The sequence below is a fragment of the Salvelinus sp. IW2-2015 genome, linkage group LG36, assembly GCF_002910315.2.
Source record: "Salvelinus sp. IW2-2015 linkage group LG36, ASM291031v2, whole genome shotgun sequence".
NCBI classification, from domain to species: domain Eukaryota; kingdom Metazoa; phylum Chordata; class Actinopteri; order Salmoniformes; family Salmonidae; genus Salvelinus; species Salvelinus sp. IW2-2015.
In genome coordinates this window covers 24,631,013-24,647,269 of record NC_036875.1, presented here as the reverse complement: position 1 = coordinate 24,647,269, position 16,257 = coordinate 24,631,013, and the positions used below count along the sequence as shown (strand labels likewise).

Below are 16,257 nucleotides of genomic sequence, written 5' to 3'. Positions count from 1 at the left end.
AAAGGTAGAGTTCAGCCCAAACACATCTTTGGCTTTAGAGTTCTTTAGTGAGCTAATCACCTTGTTCACCTTTGACTCAGAAACCTCCCTTATGATGAAGACAGGTTGAGTGTCATTTACTAGCACTGAGCCCAAGAAACCAGTGGAGGGGTTCTGTGTCAGTACCCTGACAGAGTCAATAAAGTAGGAATTGAAGGCTATTGCTATTTCGACTGCATCCTGTGTTAGATTGTTATTCACCATCTAGTCTTTTTGCAGTGTTACTATGGTCTTTCCCTGTTAACTTTTTTGGATTCTCCCAGATCAATTTAGAATTTCCCTTTGCTTCACCAATTATGTTAATAAAAAAAAGTTTACCTTGGCCTGTCTGATTTCTTTCATCACCTTATTTTTCAACATGGTAAACCTACGTCTGTCATGCTCTAATTTGGATCTTAGGGCTATTTTTAGAGCATAATCTCGTTCTTTCATCAATTTCCAGATTTCTCCATTTAGCCAAGGAAGAGTGCTCTTTTGGCCAGGTTTGGATTTGATTTTCTTTAGGAAACCATTTATTGTAGTCTGGATTGTGGATAGAAAAACCTGACTATCAGCTTCCACGTCTGTATAGGACAAGAGATCATTCCAGTTAATTCCCTTAATTGCGTTTTCAAAATAGTTTAATTCACTCTTAGGTATTCTTAGTTGATCCGGCTTTCTAACAGTAGAGAGGTTAAACCTGCTCTTAGACAGCTCTCTGGCTATAAGTGTCAGATTATGATCAGATAGCCCAGTAACCATATTGAATGATTTAGTCACTCTCTCTGGTTTATTACTGAACACCAAATCAATCTGTTTTAGAGTAACAAGTCACCCTGGTTGGCCCTTAAACTAGCTGTGTAAAGTCAAAGGTATTAGTGATCCGTTTGAGGGTTTTCCTACAAGACTTGTCTTCATAATTCATATTAAAATCTCCCATTAAGATAACCTCTTTCCCAAAATCACATTCCCTAAGCATGTTACTAAACTCATCAAAAAACACACTTTTGGTGGAAGGTGGCCTATACATTCCAATAAGGGTAAAAGACATTTGGGTAGACAGTGTAACATTCAGGCCAATACATTCTATTTCATTATCACATGACCACTCAATTTGTTTACATCGGATATGTTCTTTCATGTAAATCATCACACCCCCTCCTCTTCCTTCAATCCTGTCTCTCCTGAAAACATTGTAGCCAGGCACAATCAAAGCAGCATATGGAGAGTTTTTATGGAGCCATGTCTCTGAGAGGCAGAAGAAGTCAAGGTTGGAGTCTGTGAGTAGATGTTGAATTTGATCACTTTTTGGAATGACACTACGAATGTTCAAGTGCCCCCCTAGTAGTCCCTTGGGCTTAGCTCGTGGGTCCCAGATGACTCGAGAGTGATTGACACATTGAAAAAAGTTACATTTTCTGTATTTTCTGACGGCTGGGTTTAGGCCGTTTTGTTTCGTTTTGATTAGGGGCAGTTCGGTAGCGCAATGAACAATCCCTCCCTCCTGCACTGGATGCGGGGAACTAATTAAAACAGCTTGCGTACCAGAAGCAGAGCCAGGGATCGCATATAGCGCCTTGGGTATGTTTGAAGAGTCAAAATCTATCCTGGAGCCGGGTGAGTCGAGAGAAACCATGGGACCATAGCACTCACCCACTTCCACAGCGGCGACGATCAGTGGACGAGGCCATCCACTCCGGTGAGTATCGCTGGCTCGGTGATGTTAGGCCCATGATTGAGTTGCACATCCCCGGAGAGTAGGAGGGTAGTGAACAGGTAGTTTAAAAGTTTCCGATAAATGTTGGACTTGTGTTTGTTACGCCTAAGCGGTTCAGTGGAATAGGGAGCGAGGTAGACTTGGCCATTATTCAGAACATTATGGTATGCTGTGTACTGTCCGCTCCCATGGAACGGTGAACCAATGTGTTTGGTGTTGATATTCTCCGGTAGTAGACTGATTGTGTCATCCCAGCAAGGACGCACTGAGATTATCAGTAGAGCAGCTACATAACTGACAATCATGGCAAAGTACTGGAGATAAAACACATAATTGMGCTTTAAYTCWTTGYATGAGTTACTTAGCTGGGGTCGGAATACACCTGATGTTTTAGATAAAATAACAGCATTCGTATGAGAAGCGGCACCTGCCGCACCACCCTGTCTTCCGTCCGCCATTATCCTGTTAATTGAAGTTCTGCCTTCCAGTTACTAGTCACCTGTCCTATAGGCCTACTAGAGTGGGCCAAACCGCTGACTTAAATCTCTTATCTCAGAGCCTGTGTATTTTTTACAGACATGAACAAAGGCACACATTTACAAATATGTTTGATATGAATGGCTTACGCCTGGATTTTCTGATGCGTCGATGCTAAAGCCTTGTGCAATTTACAGCTTTGTATATAAACGTTAAACATGGGCACTAATCCTAAAACAGCCTTACTCTCAGGCACAAAAACTTGGAAAGTAAAGAAACAGTGACCTGGGCTGCAGGTTCTTTCTCCAACCTTATAACAAACAGTCTTCAAGCCCTGTGACAGGCAGAAAGACAAAACACACACACCTGCATTATGGATGAACATGACATGAATACAACGAAGGTCAGTTTACTTTGACACAGAGAGATGGTTTCTCAGAAGCCTCTATTTGCTATAGCCCTGCATCCCCAGCTCAGCTCAACAGGCAATCGTTAGTCACAGCAGGGAATAGCTGTTTGTACTATCACAGTGGGCATGCTGCTACAGAGTGGTGTGTGAGTCTCAAATACCTGTCATCTGACAAAGGAAATGCCTGCCACTTTAAATGTTTCCATAGAGACAAGGAATGTCACCCTCCCGACATACCATTGCCTCAGGCCGCTGTTTGAGTGTGAGTGTGTGTGTGAGTGTGTGTGTGTGTGTGTATCTGTGTGTGTGCACGTAGGTCTGTGGGGAAAAAAGCATCACCTGAACATTTTACCCCCAAGAAATGTCTGAACTCAAGCCCCAAGGCTCTGTAACCAGTCTGGGGTCAAGACTTAGGAAGCATTCCCTCACCCTAATAGTTTCTACTAGAAGGCCATAGAAAACAGAGAGGATAGTATGAAGAAAAAGTTGACTATAGTGAAAGAGATTGCTTCATGGCTGTTAAAAGTGGGACAGTGGAACTGTCTCGGAAGTAGGGGCTAAGGGAAATAGGGTGTAGGAGGCGGGGCTAAGGGTTGTTTCAGGACAAAGCCTTGGTCTGGGTCTCACCTTCCCCCTCAATGGTACACCTGCTGAGCTCCAATGTCTTGGCGTGGATCACCCCCACCACCGGGTACACCCCACCTTCCCTGCACTCTCACGTGGCAGGAAGCAGATACTGTTACTGTTATCGGGGGCGATGGTTGCTGGGTGGGGGTCGTAGTCAGTCTCCACCAGGCCGCCCAGCCTGCGGAGGGTCACGCCCTTGGCGCTCAGGATCTCCGAGTCCGACCCGCACGTCAGCAACCGCTCTGCGAATGCCCCCCACGGGCGTCTGACAGGGCCTGCTGCAGCTGAGCCCTTTGTAGGTGGAGCTGGTTCCTGCGCTGCAGACGCAGCTCCACTGAAAGCAGTAGCAGCGACAGGCAGTGTGACTCCACAGCACCAGCGTAGCCCCTCGCAAAGGAACGCACCTCATCCGTCGTTGCATCCATCCTGGCCTGCAAGGCCTCCTGGGATAGGTCCACCTTCCGCAGCGACTCCTTCAGCCGGTCCAGCCGTGGCCGCAGGTGCCCGGTAACCAGCTCCCGGATACAGTCCCCATGGCGGTCGATGACGTCAGGTGTCGGGAGGCAGCAGTGGTCACGGTGGAAGGTGGCGGCACACTCCAGGCAGATGGGCAGGTCGCAGATCTCACAGAAGAGACGCAGCTCCTGACCGGGGTGGAGGGAACACCGTCCAGACACTGGACGGTGTGAGTCGACGTCCTCTTCTGTCTCCTGGGGAGGATAGGAAGATGGATATGGTGAACTCATATGGTAGGTCACAATAAACCACACAGTAATTACATGCCTATGTAATTACCATGTTATAATAATTTCAAAGCTAAAACGGACCCCATTAAACCCCCTTTTTACTAGTTAACTTGCAACAAATTGGAACATTGGTCATGACTCATGAGTTTGGCCTACAAATTCAATATTTGCACTCACCTGTGTGCTTGACAACAGAACTCACAAAGGTTGACACAGCAAACCTCACAACGTTTCTCTGCGTCCCCGTCGCTGCACAGGTCGCATACCACAGAGTTCTTGCTCATCAGCATCTCCAGAAACACTTCGTCCAGGGCCAAGTGGTCAGTGGTCAGCCATTCTACCCCGGACAACGGGATGCCCACCTCAGAGTCACACTCGGGACAGAGAACCGTGACGGCAGAAGAAGGCGCCTCGCCTTCCAGATGTACCGCTTTGCCATTGTGTACACCAGACGACACCGAAAACGGTTCCATTTGACGAACGCAGTCTGCGAAAAAAGTGTGTAAACACAGCAGAATTTTAGGCTCACGATATAAACGTCTACAAACGCTGCACACCGCCCTCGCATTCACCACGACGCCCCCCTTATCTCCGTTGTTAGAGCTCAAGTTTGTGATCGGGGTTGGCGGGGAATCAACATGGTCCTTCTCCAACTTTTTGTCTGTAGTTGACATGGTCTTTTTATAGTCTTGTCTCATTGGTTTCAAACCACTTTGTTACAGGTTCTTGTTGAAGAATTTACCGGTGTCCGAAATCGACCAAGCCTATTTGGAAAAAAAGCCGGCTTGCCCCACCACCACAGAAAGCACTGAGCTAGGTTGAAACACCTGCATTTTGGAGCTGCCTTACTCAAGAAAACAAAAAAGAGACCATGTTTGTATGCAGCTTTAATAACTCAATTATATATATTTTTTTACATTGTTTGCAAACTGATACGTGACACGTATTAATGCCAAAATAACATGTAAAACAGGCAAGCCCCCCCCCCCCAAAAAAAACGAATATAATTGTTATACATTTTTTTGCTAAAAATGTAGGGCTCTAAACAGGTGGGGTACTGCCCCACCTGCCCTGAATGATGGGTCGCCACTGAGCCACACATACACAGTTTGTCGCCACTTGTTAATCCAACACAAAATCCATCAGACTCCAGGCAGACCAAGGCAAGTGGAAAGTCACGAGACCAGTTCACTTCACCACAGACAGTACTTTTAGACATCTTGCCTGTAGGCTATGAAGAGTAGTTTGTGTGCATGTGTTCATCAGGTTAGTTGGTAGATCCAGAGAAGAAACTGGTTGTAGCTGCTAGGACGTGCCGTTGGGGTAGTAGTATGGGTGGTGCAGCTGCAGTAGGGAAGGAGAAGAAAGTCCTCGTTGATATCTCTATATCTGTAATATAAAGGAAAGATGCTGACTATACAGTAGGCACACTGCCAAACGCAGGGTTGGGCAGTACATGTAAACTGATTCCAAAAAAACTGTAACTGTAGACAGTTACATTACCAGCAAAAATATTGTAATCAGATTACAGATCCTTTTGCAAAACTAGATGATTACGTCATGGGTTACTTTTAAATCTAGATGATTCCTTCTTAGATTACTTTTACATTTGGAAGGTTGTTTGTTACAAAATACATTGACACCATTCTGTTTTCAATTCAATTCAGCATTGAAAAAAGGTGTATGTTTCCATTTGTTCCACTTGTTTGAGTTTTGAGTGAGTCAGAGACCACTATTATGACACACCAAATGCGTTTGTTGGATCATTTTTGTTTTCTTCTAATGCCTCTTAAGGGGAAAGAAATCCAAAAGTAACTGAAAGGAATCAGATTACATTACTGAGTTTGGGTAATCCAAAAGTTAGGTTGTGTTACTGATTACAATTTTGGACAGGTAACTAGTGACTGGCCGTGACTGAATACCCATATTAGCGTACTAAATCGTATGTGACAAAAGAACGTTTCATAGTATGTGAAATTTAAAAAAAATATTACTCCGAATGCATCATGTAATGCACGATTGTGTTGACCCCCGCCATTTGTTCATTTTGGTACAGCGTGTCAATTTATCTGATTATCAGCTGTTGTCAAGCATGTGAGTCTGAAAAGATGAGTGAATTTTACTAAATCAAATGCCGAAATTAGTATTCAGTTTAAGTATGTAGTAGTACGCTAGTATGGGTATTCGGACATGTAACGGATTACATTTAGAAAGTAACCTACCCAACCCTGGCCACCAGTCACTTTATTTGTCACTTTATTTTTTGTTTAGCTGTCCTGGTTGGTCAGGTTGTCATGGTGATATTGACTGAAGAGACTGTAGGGTTAAATGCCAGATCAATTGTCACTTTATTTTTTGTTTAGCTGTCACGGTTGGCCAGGTTGTCATGGTGAAGAGGATGTAGGTGAAGGATGTAGACTGAAGAGGATGTAGGTGTCATCACTTGAGGGAGTGACTTCACTTGTGTAAATGTTTTTAAACTGGGAGAGAGTCGTCTAACATGCACTTCTCATCCAGGTATTTGTTCAGTATAAAATACTATTTTCTTTGCCCCGAAAGGTGTTTACTGGACCTTTGACGGTTGCCCGGGAGACAGCCTTCACCAGATGGTTTTGGATGATGCAGGTGTAGCTGTCGTTCAATGTAATTTTCTGAAGGGAGCTGATGAATCGGGTTATCCCGGCGGAGTTGTTGAAAAAGCTAGTTTCACTCTCGTTTAGGACGTTGTCATTGACGTCCAACCAGAGGACATCTGGTTTTGGGAACCATCTCTCTCCCTCTGCCGTCAGGGTAGTGTTGACCCACTTCAATTTGGGGGCTGAGAAAGCTGAAATTAAGCATATTTTAAGAGAAAGCTACTTTGTGTGTAGTTCTACAAATATGAATTGTGAAATTTTGATAATGCCTAAGACTTGGCTTCTTACCTGCAACTCTGAGGTTAACACTGGTAGTCCCTGAGCAACTAGGGGCATTCACACTGCAGTAGTACACCCCCTCATCTTTAATTTTCACGTTCCTCAGCAACATAGAGGCATTGCCTCCACCTATGGCGTCTGAGAACAGCTGGGTTCTATCTTTAAACTGGGGGTTCTGCTCCGTCAGCTGGACTGCTCCTTTATTGTAACTGTACACCACTTCGCTGAGTCCCTTCTTCCATATGATTGACACCTGACTGGTCGATTCCCCGCTGTTAGTTGAAGTCTTGAACTTGCAGCTCAGGATGACATCCTCCCCCAGGTTCCCGATGGGCCACTTGTTATTGCTATCCACAGTGCCCTGGGAACCCCCTAAACCCTGAACTAAAGGACAGCACACAGCAAAAGAGAACACAACATACAGGAGGTTTGATTAACACAGAGATACTGTGTGCAGTTCATAGAAACTATTGTTACCCACATACACTGGCACACACACACACAGACAGGTATGCATGCACTCTCACGTATGCTCAAATGCATGTTACATGTTAACAGAGACATGACATGGATATTGACAATGAGGATGACACAAGTGAGTACACAGTATTTTTAAATAAAGGTAAAAAAAATCAATAATAATAATATATGGGTTTTTCTATAAACTATTGTACCAGTGACCATATCTTGTAGTAGACAACTGTTTGGAGCTGTTACAAAGTCATTAAGAATCATTTGTATTTTTTTTCATGTGAATAGATTAAGATATAAAGGGGAACATAGATACATTCAATATAATTCATAACTTGAATCAAAACCTATGATTAAACCCTTTCTCGTGCTTGGAGTCTTCACAAAAATAGTGTGACAAAACGACCTTTCTTTCATTACATTTTTGATACTGTTTGTTGTTATATCATATAGTAAGCATTTAACAATTGAATTACACGTTGACCTTGATCCTGTGAAATTCGTGGATATTGCTGTCACACTTTTTTTTATAGCTATCTCGAAGTGTACCTCCTAACATTTCGTATCTCCGTATTGTTAGGATTTATGTTTATGCACTATAGCCGGGTAGCATATAGGTTGAAAATGAATATTGTTTTGTTACACACACACACAAGCAATACAGAGGGGGGTGTGTGTGTAGGTGTAAGGACTGACCAACACAGGCCATAAAAGTTGTGGACAGTCTGGAGAGGGGAGGGGTGCATCTCTCTAGACCAACCAGGAGTTTAGAATACTGGACAATACCATATTAGGAACTGTTTTAGTGTAGAATCGACAGACCCAAGACGGATCTAATCTACCCAGCAACCAGATGTGGACAAAGGAACGTGCCAAGGGGCTTGGACAAAGGGCCATCAAAGGGGGGCAAAGTCTAAACCAAGCCCAGCCTCTACTGTGATAGGCCAACAGACGCGTTGAAACTACGGTATAAGAACAGCTGTTTACGTACTTCTTGCCAGTTCCCTGTTAACCCTGCGTGGTGATACAGCGAACCCGTATATACGAAAATTGCATTTGCCATTCATTGTTTGCGGTAATTAAACATAATTAAAGCAAGTTAGCAGACCTGGCTTTTTATTTATCCTGACACCGGATGTGTTACACGCAGCGTTCACAGTATGTTTATGGGACCACCTATCCAAAATAATGTATGTGATTGCAAAATCCAATGTTTCAAACAGAGAGAAACTTTAATATGATTAATAAAACAAAAATGTATACTGTCGTTAACAGGGTTCTTCAATAATAATGGATAGTTGTTTGATGAGCGTCTGATGTCTATCTGTATAATTATGTGGGGACATTATCAAACAACATATTCTGATTCAGGAAATAATTTACTGAATGACAGTCAATTGACAAAGAGCATGTGTGATTCTACACGCGATTTAACAACAGCCAAAGAGCGGGAATTAATGCTGATCTCGAGCCTTGACCAAACATTTTGGGGTCTATGTTGTTATGGTGGCCAAGAAAAATAGCCTACTTCCTGGACAACATTAAATAAAGATTCCTGAGGTATAGTGCTGAGTGATTAACCGACATTTCGATAATTTTTGGGTTTTTAAACAACTAATAGACATTGGTTGAATTATTTTAATTATATTTTGTTACGTGTTTTTATGTGAGTTCAATCGCACATTGCACCGTTTCTAGACGTATATCAGATCCAGCCAGAACTGTGTGATGCAGGGAGTTATAGTTTCCAACAGGCCAATATTGTACATAGTTTAGCGCATAAAACGTGATAATTAACTACAATGACCATAATCCCTCGGCATCTACTTGTCTGGTCTCTTTTTACTTTGCCTGCTATGAAAGAGGCAGAGTAATGCGCGATCGTGAGGGGATATAGAGAGCAGCTGTTGCTTCGAGAGGTATAGCTACCTGAAAATGCATGATCTAATTGATTGATAGTTGGTATTCAGCAGTCATAAAAGTATGCCTTATTTACTTTGAATAACTCAAAAATAATGATCTTGTCAGACAGCATAAGCAGCAACTCTATATAGATGAAATGATGACTTGGAGTGAAATAATAAAGTCATCAAATAAATATAATATACATAACTGAAAACTTTTTTTTAAAGTAATGTGAATAAATAATGGTTAATAAGTGATCAGCAGTAATGGGCATTCACTACCATCATGGGACTTGTATTAATTGTTTTATTCTGCGTTGTTACAGCATTCAACCCACATGATGCATGGTGCATTTAATGTTGTTTTTTTTATTATTGAAACTGAAATCGAAAACCGTCATTATTTTTTTTAGAATCTTACCAAAACTGAACCGATCTCAAAAAGCACGAATTGCTCAGTAGTACTGAGGTAAGATTACGGTCCGTTTGTTTTCTGAATTAAAACGGAGCAATCTGGAATTTGAAACTTCCATATTTATTTGTTTTTTAATAGAAATGGAAAAATATTTTTTTGTTTATGTTTATGCATATAAAACCCCAAAACAACTTGATATTTCAATGTTCAAATGTGAGTGGGGTAAAGTGCACAGCCAACACTTCATGTCCTTTCAAAGTAGGAGGTCACCCTTCTAACTCCATTATATGAATCTATGAAAATATGATATATTAATGAATTGATTAATAGCTTTCCATACCATACCACAGTGCCAAGATAAGGTAAGATTAAAACATTTCTGCACTAGATTTAGTGTACATTGACTTACTAATGAACAACTGTTACTGTAAATAGTTAGCTGACTGATATATCCTGGCTACCTAGCTAACCATTGGTAATCTTATTAAATGATGCTATACAACCAAAACAACAGTATATATTGCTAGACTAGAGATATGCCCTAGCTATAGTTAGTCAGTGGTTGCACATCTAACTAACTGGAATGAAACAAATAGTAGACATGTAAATATATCCTTTCACTGTTTACAGCAGGTCTCCAGCTACCCAGACCTGTCTGATCAACCTGACAGGGTGCCGTGGGTGTGTTCAGTTACACCTGTGCACATCTGTGTGTGTATAGCAATGGAATTAAACATCCAACCAATGCCTCAAGTGTCATGTTGAAGGTCCACCACAGACCCCAAGGGTTGTGAGGTCCTGTCCATAATCAACCCCTAGCCCCTACCCCTACTCTTAAACATTTGTGGAGATCTGAGAGAATTGGACATTTGTAAGCAATACTGCCAAAATTCCACCAAGCCTATCAGAGGGTAAGGTGGAGCTTTCACCATGTCACCACTCATCAATCCCTCTCAGATCTCCACAAGTGTCTCGACTCTGGGCAGTAGGGACTAGGAGTGGTTTATGGACAGGCCATGGGGATTATGGTTGCTCAGTCAGTCAGTCAGTCTGGCACTGTCAAAAACATTTAATAGCTGTCAAACACTTGCTTCCTCTGTCCTTGGGAGAATCTCATTTGCATTTCCCTGATTCATTGCATCCTCCCCTTTCCCCTTATCCAATGGGTATTGAGAAGGAGGCAAGGAGAAAGGATGTTAGGAATGAAGGAAATGCAATTGAGGTTCTCCTCTTGTTTCATCCATTCCTCACCTCCCTCTCAAAGCACATTGGGGAAGAGAAGGGAAGGTTCCTCCACTCCTGCTCCAATGCTCTTTCAAGGAGAGGCAAGGAATGGAGGAAACAAGGACAGAAGAAGCAAGAATGTGATGTCTAGTTTTTACGCAAACGCACACACACAGCTTGAAAAGTTTACTGAATATAAGGATTCCATTATTAGTTATTGTCTATGATTTTGTTGACAGAACCCATTGTATTATATTTTTGTACTCGAATAAACTATAAAAAATATATAGAAATGCTGTTATTTAACTTTTTCATTCTTCTGGAATGTTTAGCATGGATATACAGAGAGAAGTTGACTAAAGCACAAACAGACCTGGTTAATAGGCATGACAAAGAAACATACAATCTCCTTGTTTCATGAGATATTTTGAATGACATGTTGATGTTCTGTTGTTGCTAGGAGTTATGGTCTCATTTTCCCTATATAGACTCTTATCCCTGTAACTACAAATGTGAAGCTGCTAGAACATCATATTTAAATGTATATCAAACCATTTAGAAATGTTGACCCTAATGTCACACATTAGCCCCTTTGTTTATAGAAAGATCCATATTTTCACTACAAACCTGCAAATGACACAAACAAGATGAGAATGATGAATCCAGCAGCTACAAAGATCATGACTATCATCCTGGAAATGTAGATGAAAAAAATCAAGCAAGATCTAGCAAGAACCTTCCAAGTCAATTGAACATCACAATATCCAATTATAAGTTCAACTGACTATGCACTTGTTGGTGATATGAAGCAAAGCTGTTGCTGGCCTCCAACCACCATATTTTTAGAAAGACATATTGAATAGAGGCCTCACCCCCAGAAGATGATCTGTCCAAGGGAGGCCATGGCTCCTTGGTAGCTGTGTCTATATTTACAGGGTTATGATAGTTCCAGCTGCTCCCTTGACCAGAGTCCACAAACAGTATCGTATGATGTGTCGTCTACAGCAGCTACATATGAGATTGACAGAAGCGCCACACCCAGTATCTAATCTGATTACAGTATTTTTGCTGGTAACGTAACTGATTACAGTTACCGTTTTTTTGTTATCAGATTACATATATCTTATTACATGCTCATCAGAGGCTGCGGTCATAGTGGCCGGGGACTTTATGGCCAGGGACTTTAATGCAGGGAAACTTAAATCCGTTTTACCTAATTTCTACCAGCATGTTGAACGTGCAACCAGAGGGAAAAAAAACTCGACCACCTTTACTCCACTCAGAGAGACGCATACACAGCTCTCCCTCGCCCTCCATTTTGCAAATCTGACCATAATTCTATCCTCCTGATTCCTGCTTACAAGCAAAAACTAAAGCAGGAAGCACCAGTGACCCGGTCAATAAAAAAGTGGTCAGATGAAGCAGATGCTAAGCAACAGGACTGTTTTGCTAGCACAGACTGGAATATGTTCCGGGATTCTTCCGATGGGATTGAGGAGTACACCACCAGTCACTGGCTTCATCAATAAGTGCATCGATGACTTCGTCCCAACAGTGACTGTACGTACATACCCCAACCAGAAGCCATGGATTACAGGCAACATCCGCACTGAGCTAAAAGGAAGAGATGCTTCTTTCAAGGAGCTGGACTCTAACCTGGAAGCTTATAAGAAATCCCGCTATGCCCTCCGACGAACCATCAAACAGGCAAAGCATCAATACAGGACTAAGATAGAACCACACCGGCTCCGACGCTCGTCGGATGTGACAGGGCTTGCAAACTATTACAGACTACAAAGGGAAGGACAGCCGCGGGCTGCCCAGTGACACAAGCCTACCAGACAAGCTAAATTACTTCTATGCTCGTAGAAAGAGGAGGAAGGGAAGCTCTACTAAGGTACACAATAGTACATTTTGGTAGATAGAAGGTGCTCTTTGGTAAAAGAGGTAAATTGGTCATCAAAAAGAAAGGAGGACCAAGGCACTCTTCATATAATTAATTAAAATGCCTTACTTCTATGCTCGCTTCGAGGCAAGTAACACTGAAACATGCATGAGAGCATCAGCTGCTCCGGACGACTGTGTGATCACGCTCTACATAGCCGATGTGAGTAAGACCTTTAAACAGGTCAACATTCACAAGGCCGCAGGGCCAGACAGATTACCAGGACGTGTACTCTGAGCATGCGCTGACCAACTGGCAAGTGTCTTCACTGACATTTTCAACCTGTCCCTGAATCTGTAATACCAACATGTTTCAAGCAGACCACCATAGTCCCTATGCCCAAGAACACTAAGGTAACCTGCCTAAATGACTACCGACCCGTAGCACTCACATCTGTAGCCATGAAGTGCTTTGAAAAGCTGGTCATGGCTCACATCAACACCATTATCCCATAAACCCTAGACCCACTCAATTTGCATACCGCCCCAACAGATCCATAGATAATGCAATCTCTATTGCACTCAACGCTGCCCTTTCCCACCTGGACAAAAGGAACACCTATGTGAGAATGCTATTCATTGACTAAAACTCAGCGTTCAACACCATAGTGCCCTCAAAACTTATCACCAAGCTAAGGACCCTGAGACTAAACACCTCCCTCTAATACTGGATCCTGGACTTCCTGACAGGCCGCCCCCAGGTGGTAAGGGTAGGTAACAACCGTTCCGCCATGCTGATCCTCAAAATGGGGGCCCCTTGGGGGTGCGTGCTCAGTCCCTTCCTGTACTCCCTGTTCCCTCATGACTGCATGGCCAGGCACGACTCCAACACCATCATCAAGTTTGCAGATGACACAACGGTGGTAGGCCTGATCACCAACAACGATGAGACAGCCTACAGGGAGGAGGTCAGAGACCTGGCCATGTGGTGCCAGGACAACAACCTCTCCCTCAACGTGATCACAACAAAGGAGATGATTGTGGACTACAGGAAAAGGAGGATCGAACACACCCCCATTCTCATCGACGGGGCTGTAGTGGAGCAGGTTGACAGCTTCAAGTTCCTTGGGGTCCACATCACCAACAAACTGACATGGTCCAAGCACACCAAGACAGTCATGAAGAGGGCACGACAAAGCCTTTTCCCCCTCAGGAGACTGAAATCATTTGGCATGGGTCCTCCGATCCTCAAAAGTTTCCACAGCTGCACCATCGAGAGCATTCTGACTGGTTGCATCACTGCCTAATATGGAAACAGTTCAGCCTCTGACCGCAAGGCACTACAGAGGGTAGTGCGTATGGCCCAGTACATCGCTGGGGCCAGGCTTCCTGCTATCCAGGACCTCTATACCAGGGGGTGTCAGAGGAAGGCCCAAAAAATGGTCAAAGACTCCAGCCACCTAAGTCATAGACTGTTCTCTCTGCTACCGCATGGCAAGCAGTACCAGAGCGCCAAGTCTATGTCCAAAAGGCTTCTTAACAGCTTCTATCCCCAAGCCATAAGACTCATGAACAGCTAATCAACGGGCTACCCAGACTGTTTTACGCTGCTGCTACTCTCTGTTTATTATCTATGCATAGTCACTTTAACTCTACTTACATGTATATATTACCTCAATTACCTCGACTAACCGGTCCCCCCCGCACATTGACTCTGTACCGGTACACCCTGTATATAGCCTCGCTATTGTTATTTTACTGCTGCTGTTTAATTATTTGTTACTTTTATTTTCAATTTTTTACTCAATACTTATTTTTCTTAAAACTGCATTGTTGGTTAAGGGCTTGTAAGTAAGCATTTCACTGTAAAGTCTACACCTGTTGTATTCTGCGCATGTGACAATTTTTTTTTTTTTGTTGCAATCACTTACTCCCAAACCCTGGATATATGAATACAATCAGACTTCCCCTTGAATCCATAGAAGCATAGGCCTTTGACAAATGTCCATCTCCCTTGGTTTGGGCGAGCAAGTTTTTCCAGGTTGCACTAGTTTAGGCCGCTCTCTTGTCATTTCTGCCTGGACATCTCTCCTCCAAGGGTTTCTGGGTCGACCCCTTCTTTCCCCCTGGGGGTTCCATTTCAGGTTGTATTCAGTTTTGACATTCCTCAGACTTCTCTCCCTGTTGACCAAAGCTGCCAATGTTTTAGTTTTCCTGGCTGTCTTCATTTTGGAGTACATTTTGAACCTTCCGTGCTTCTTCAAGCCTGCATGGTACAGCATACAACCCATAGGCCCTCATGGCATAGTGTACATGCTGTGTCCACCCATTATAATTACTTGTGTTATCATGCTAATTGTTAAGATCTAGCAGAAGATGTTTTGCCGCAAGAGATGCAGTGTGTGTTTCAGGAATTATAGCTGCTGCAACTGCTTCTGTTCATCTACCAAACTTGTGATTACATTTCTGAGTTTAGTACTCAACTGGATAGGTGCTCTCATAAACTGAGACTGGTTTGTGTGCTAGAAGACCAACAACCACTGCAAACACGTGGGACTTCCCAGTAGAACCTGACCTCTGAGGAGAGACTTGTCATCACTGAGTACAAGACTGACTCAGTTGTGACAGTTTATATTATGTTCAGAATGTTTTTTTTTATAATGCAAAAAGGCTAAATGCTGGTCAAATGTTCAATGGTAACTGACAAATGTATCACAAATTAGATACATCAATAAAATACATATTTAAAGGTCATATTATTTTCCCCTGGGCTGCTAGACAAAAAATGTGTGAAGCATGTGTGCTAATAAACAATGCCCCCTCCAGTGCGTGACACAGCCTAGGATTTTGCCTGTGATGTTCATTCACGTGAAGACTCTGTAGCATCTGAAGATGCCTTAATACTAATATATCCCACATGTGAATGTGTCTAATACCTATTTTAAAAATCCGCATTTAACCCAACCCCTCTGAATCAGAGATGTGGGGGGCTGCCTTAACTGCCTTGCTCAGGGGCAGAACGACAGATTTTTACCTTGGCAGCTCGGGGATTCGTTCCAGCAACCTTTCAGTTACTGGCACAACGCTCTAACCACTAGGCTACCTGCTGCCCCTGGTTAGATTATGTAAATATTTACACTGCCCAGGGATGGATGAAAAGTGTCTTTATTGCCAACTGTCGCTTTAAAAAAACATTTGGATCTGATCTTTTCACTGACAAATATATGACCATCTACTTTCTTTCCCTGGTCATTGGCGTGCCTCTGGTTGGTGGGGGCCTTATTATCTGGCTCTTGTGTGTTCATGCACCTGTCTCAATAGCAGAAACAAGTGTGGCCAAGTTGGTCAACCATATTACCAAAGGTTGTACAAGGAAATTCTGTCAAAAGAAGTGAACAATCATTTGAAGACAGAACTGGAATAGCTGTAGAGAAGGCCAAGAGGATCTTC

At 42.9% G+C, this 16,257-nt stretch overlaps 1 protein-coding gene, 1 long non-coding RNA gene and 1 pseudogene across 3 annotated transcripts; 1 reads left to right on the top strand and 2 right to left on the bottom strand.

Annotated features, from left to right (window-relative positions):
- The first annotated feature begins 1,426 nt into the window (after positions 1-1,426).
- Positions 1,427-8,478, top strand: LOC139023775 (uncharacterized). The gene is made up of 2 exons (XR_011474945.1): positions 1,427-1,717; positions 6,554-8,478. It is a non-coding gene; the product is annotated as an uncharacterized lncRNA (long non-coding RNA).
- Positions 3,037-4,825, bottom strand: LOC111959260 (E3 ubiquitin-protein ligase TRIM45-like; annotated as a pseudogene).
- Positions 4,860-11,887, bottom strand: LOC111959343 (V-set domain-containing T-cell activation inhibitor 1-like). Of its 2 annotated transcripts, none has more exons than XM_023980841.3 (5): positions 11,796-11,887; positions 11,551-11,615; positions 6,919-7,293; positions 6,567-6,821; positions 4,860-5,383 (listed from the first exon to the last, which is right to left on the bottom strand). In XM_023980841.3, the coding sequence occupies exons 1-5, from the start codon at positions 11,825-11,827 to the stop codon at positions 5,262-5,264; spliced, it is 849 nt and encodes a 282-aa protein (XP_023836609.1). In that variant the 5' UTR covers positions 11,828-11,887; the 3' UTR covers positions 4,860-5,261. The 2 variants fall into 2 exon arrangements, 1 of the variants encoding a protein (XP_023836609.1); XR_002876658.2 differs by having other exon boundaries at positions 5,295-5,383; positions 6,217-6,821.
- Positions 11,888-16,257: the final 4,370 nt, after the last annotated feature.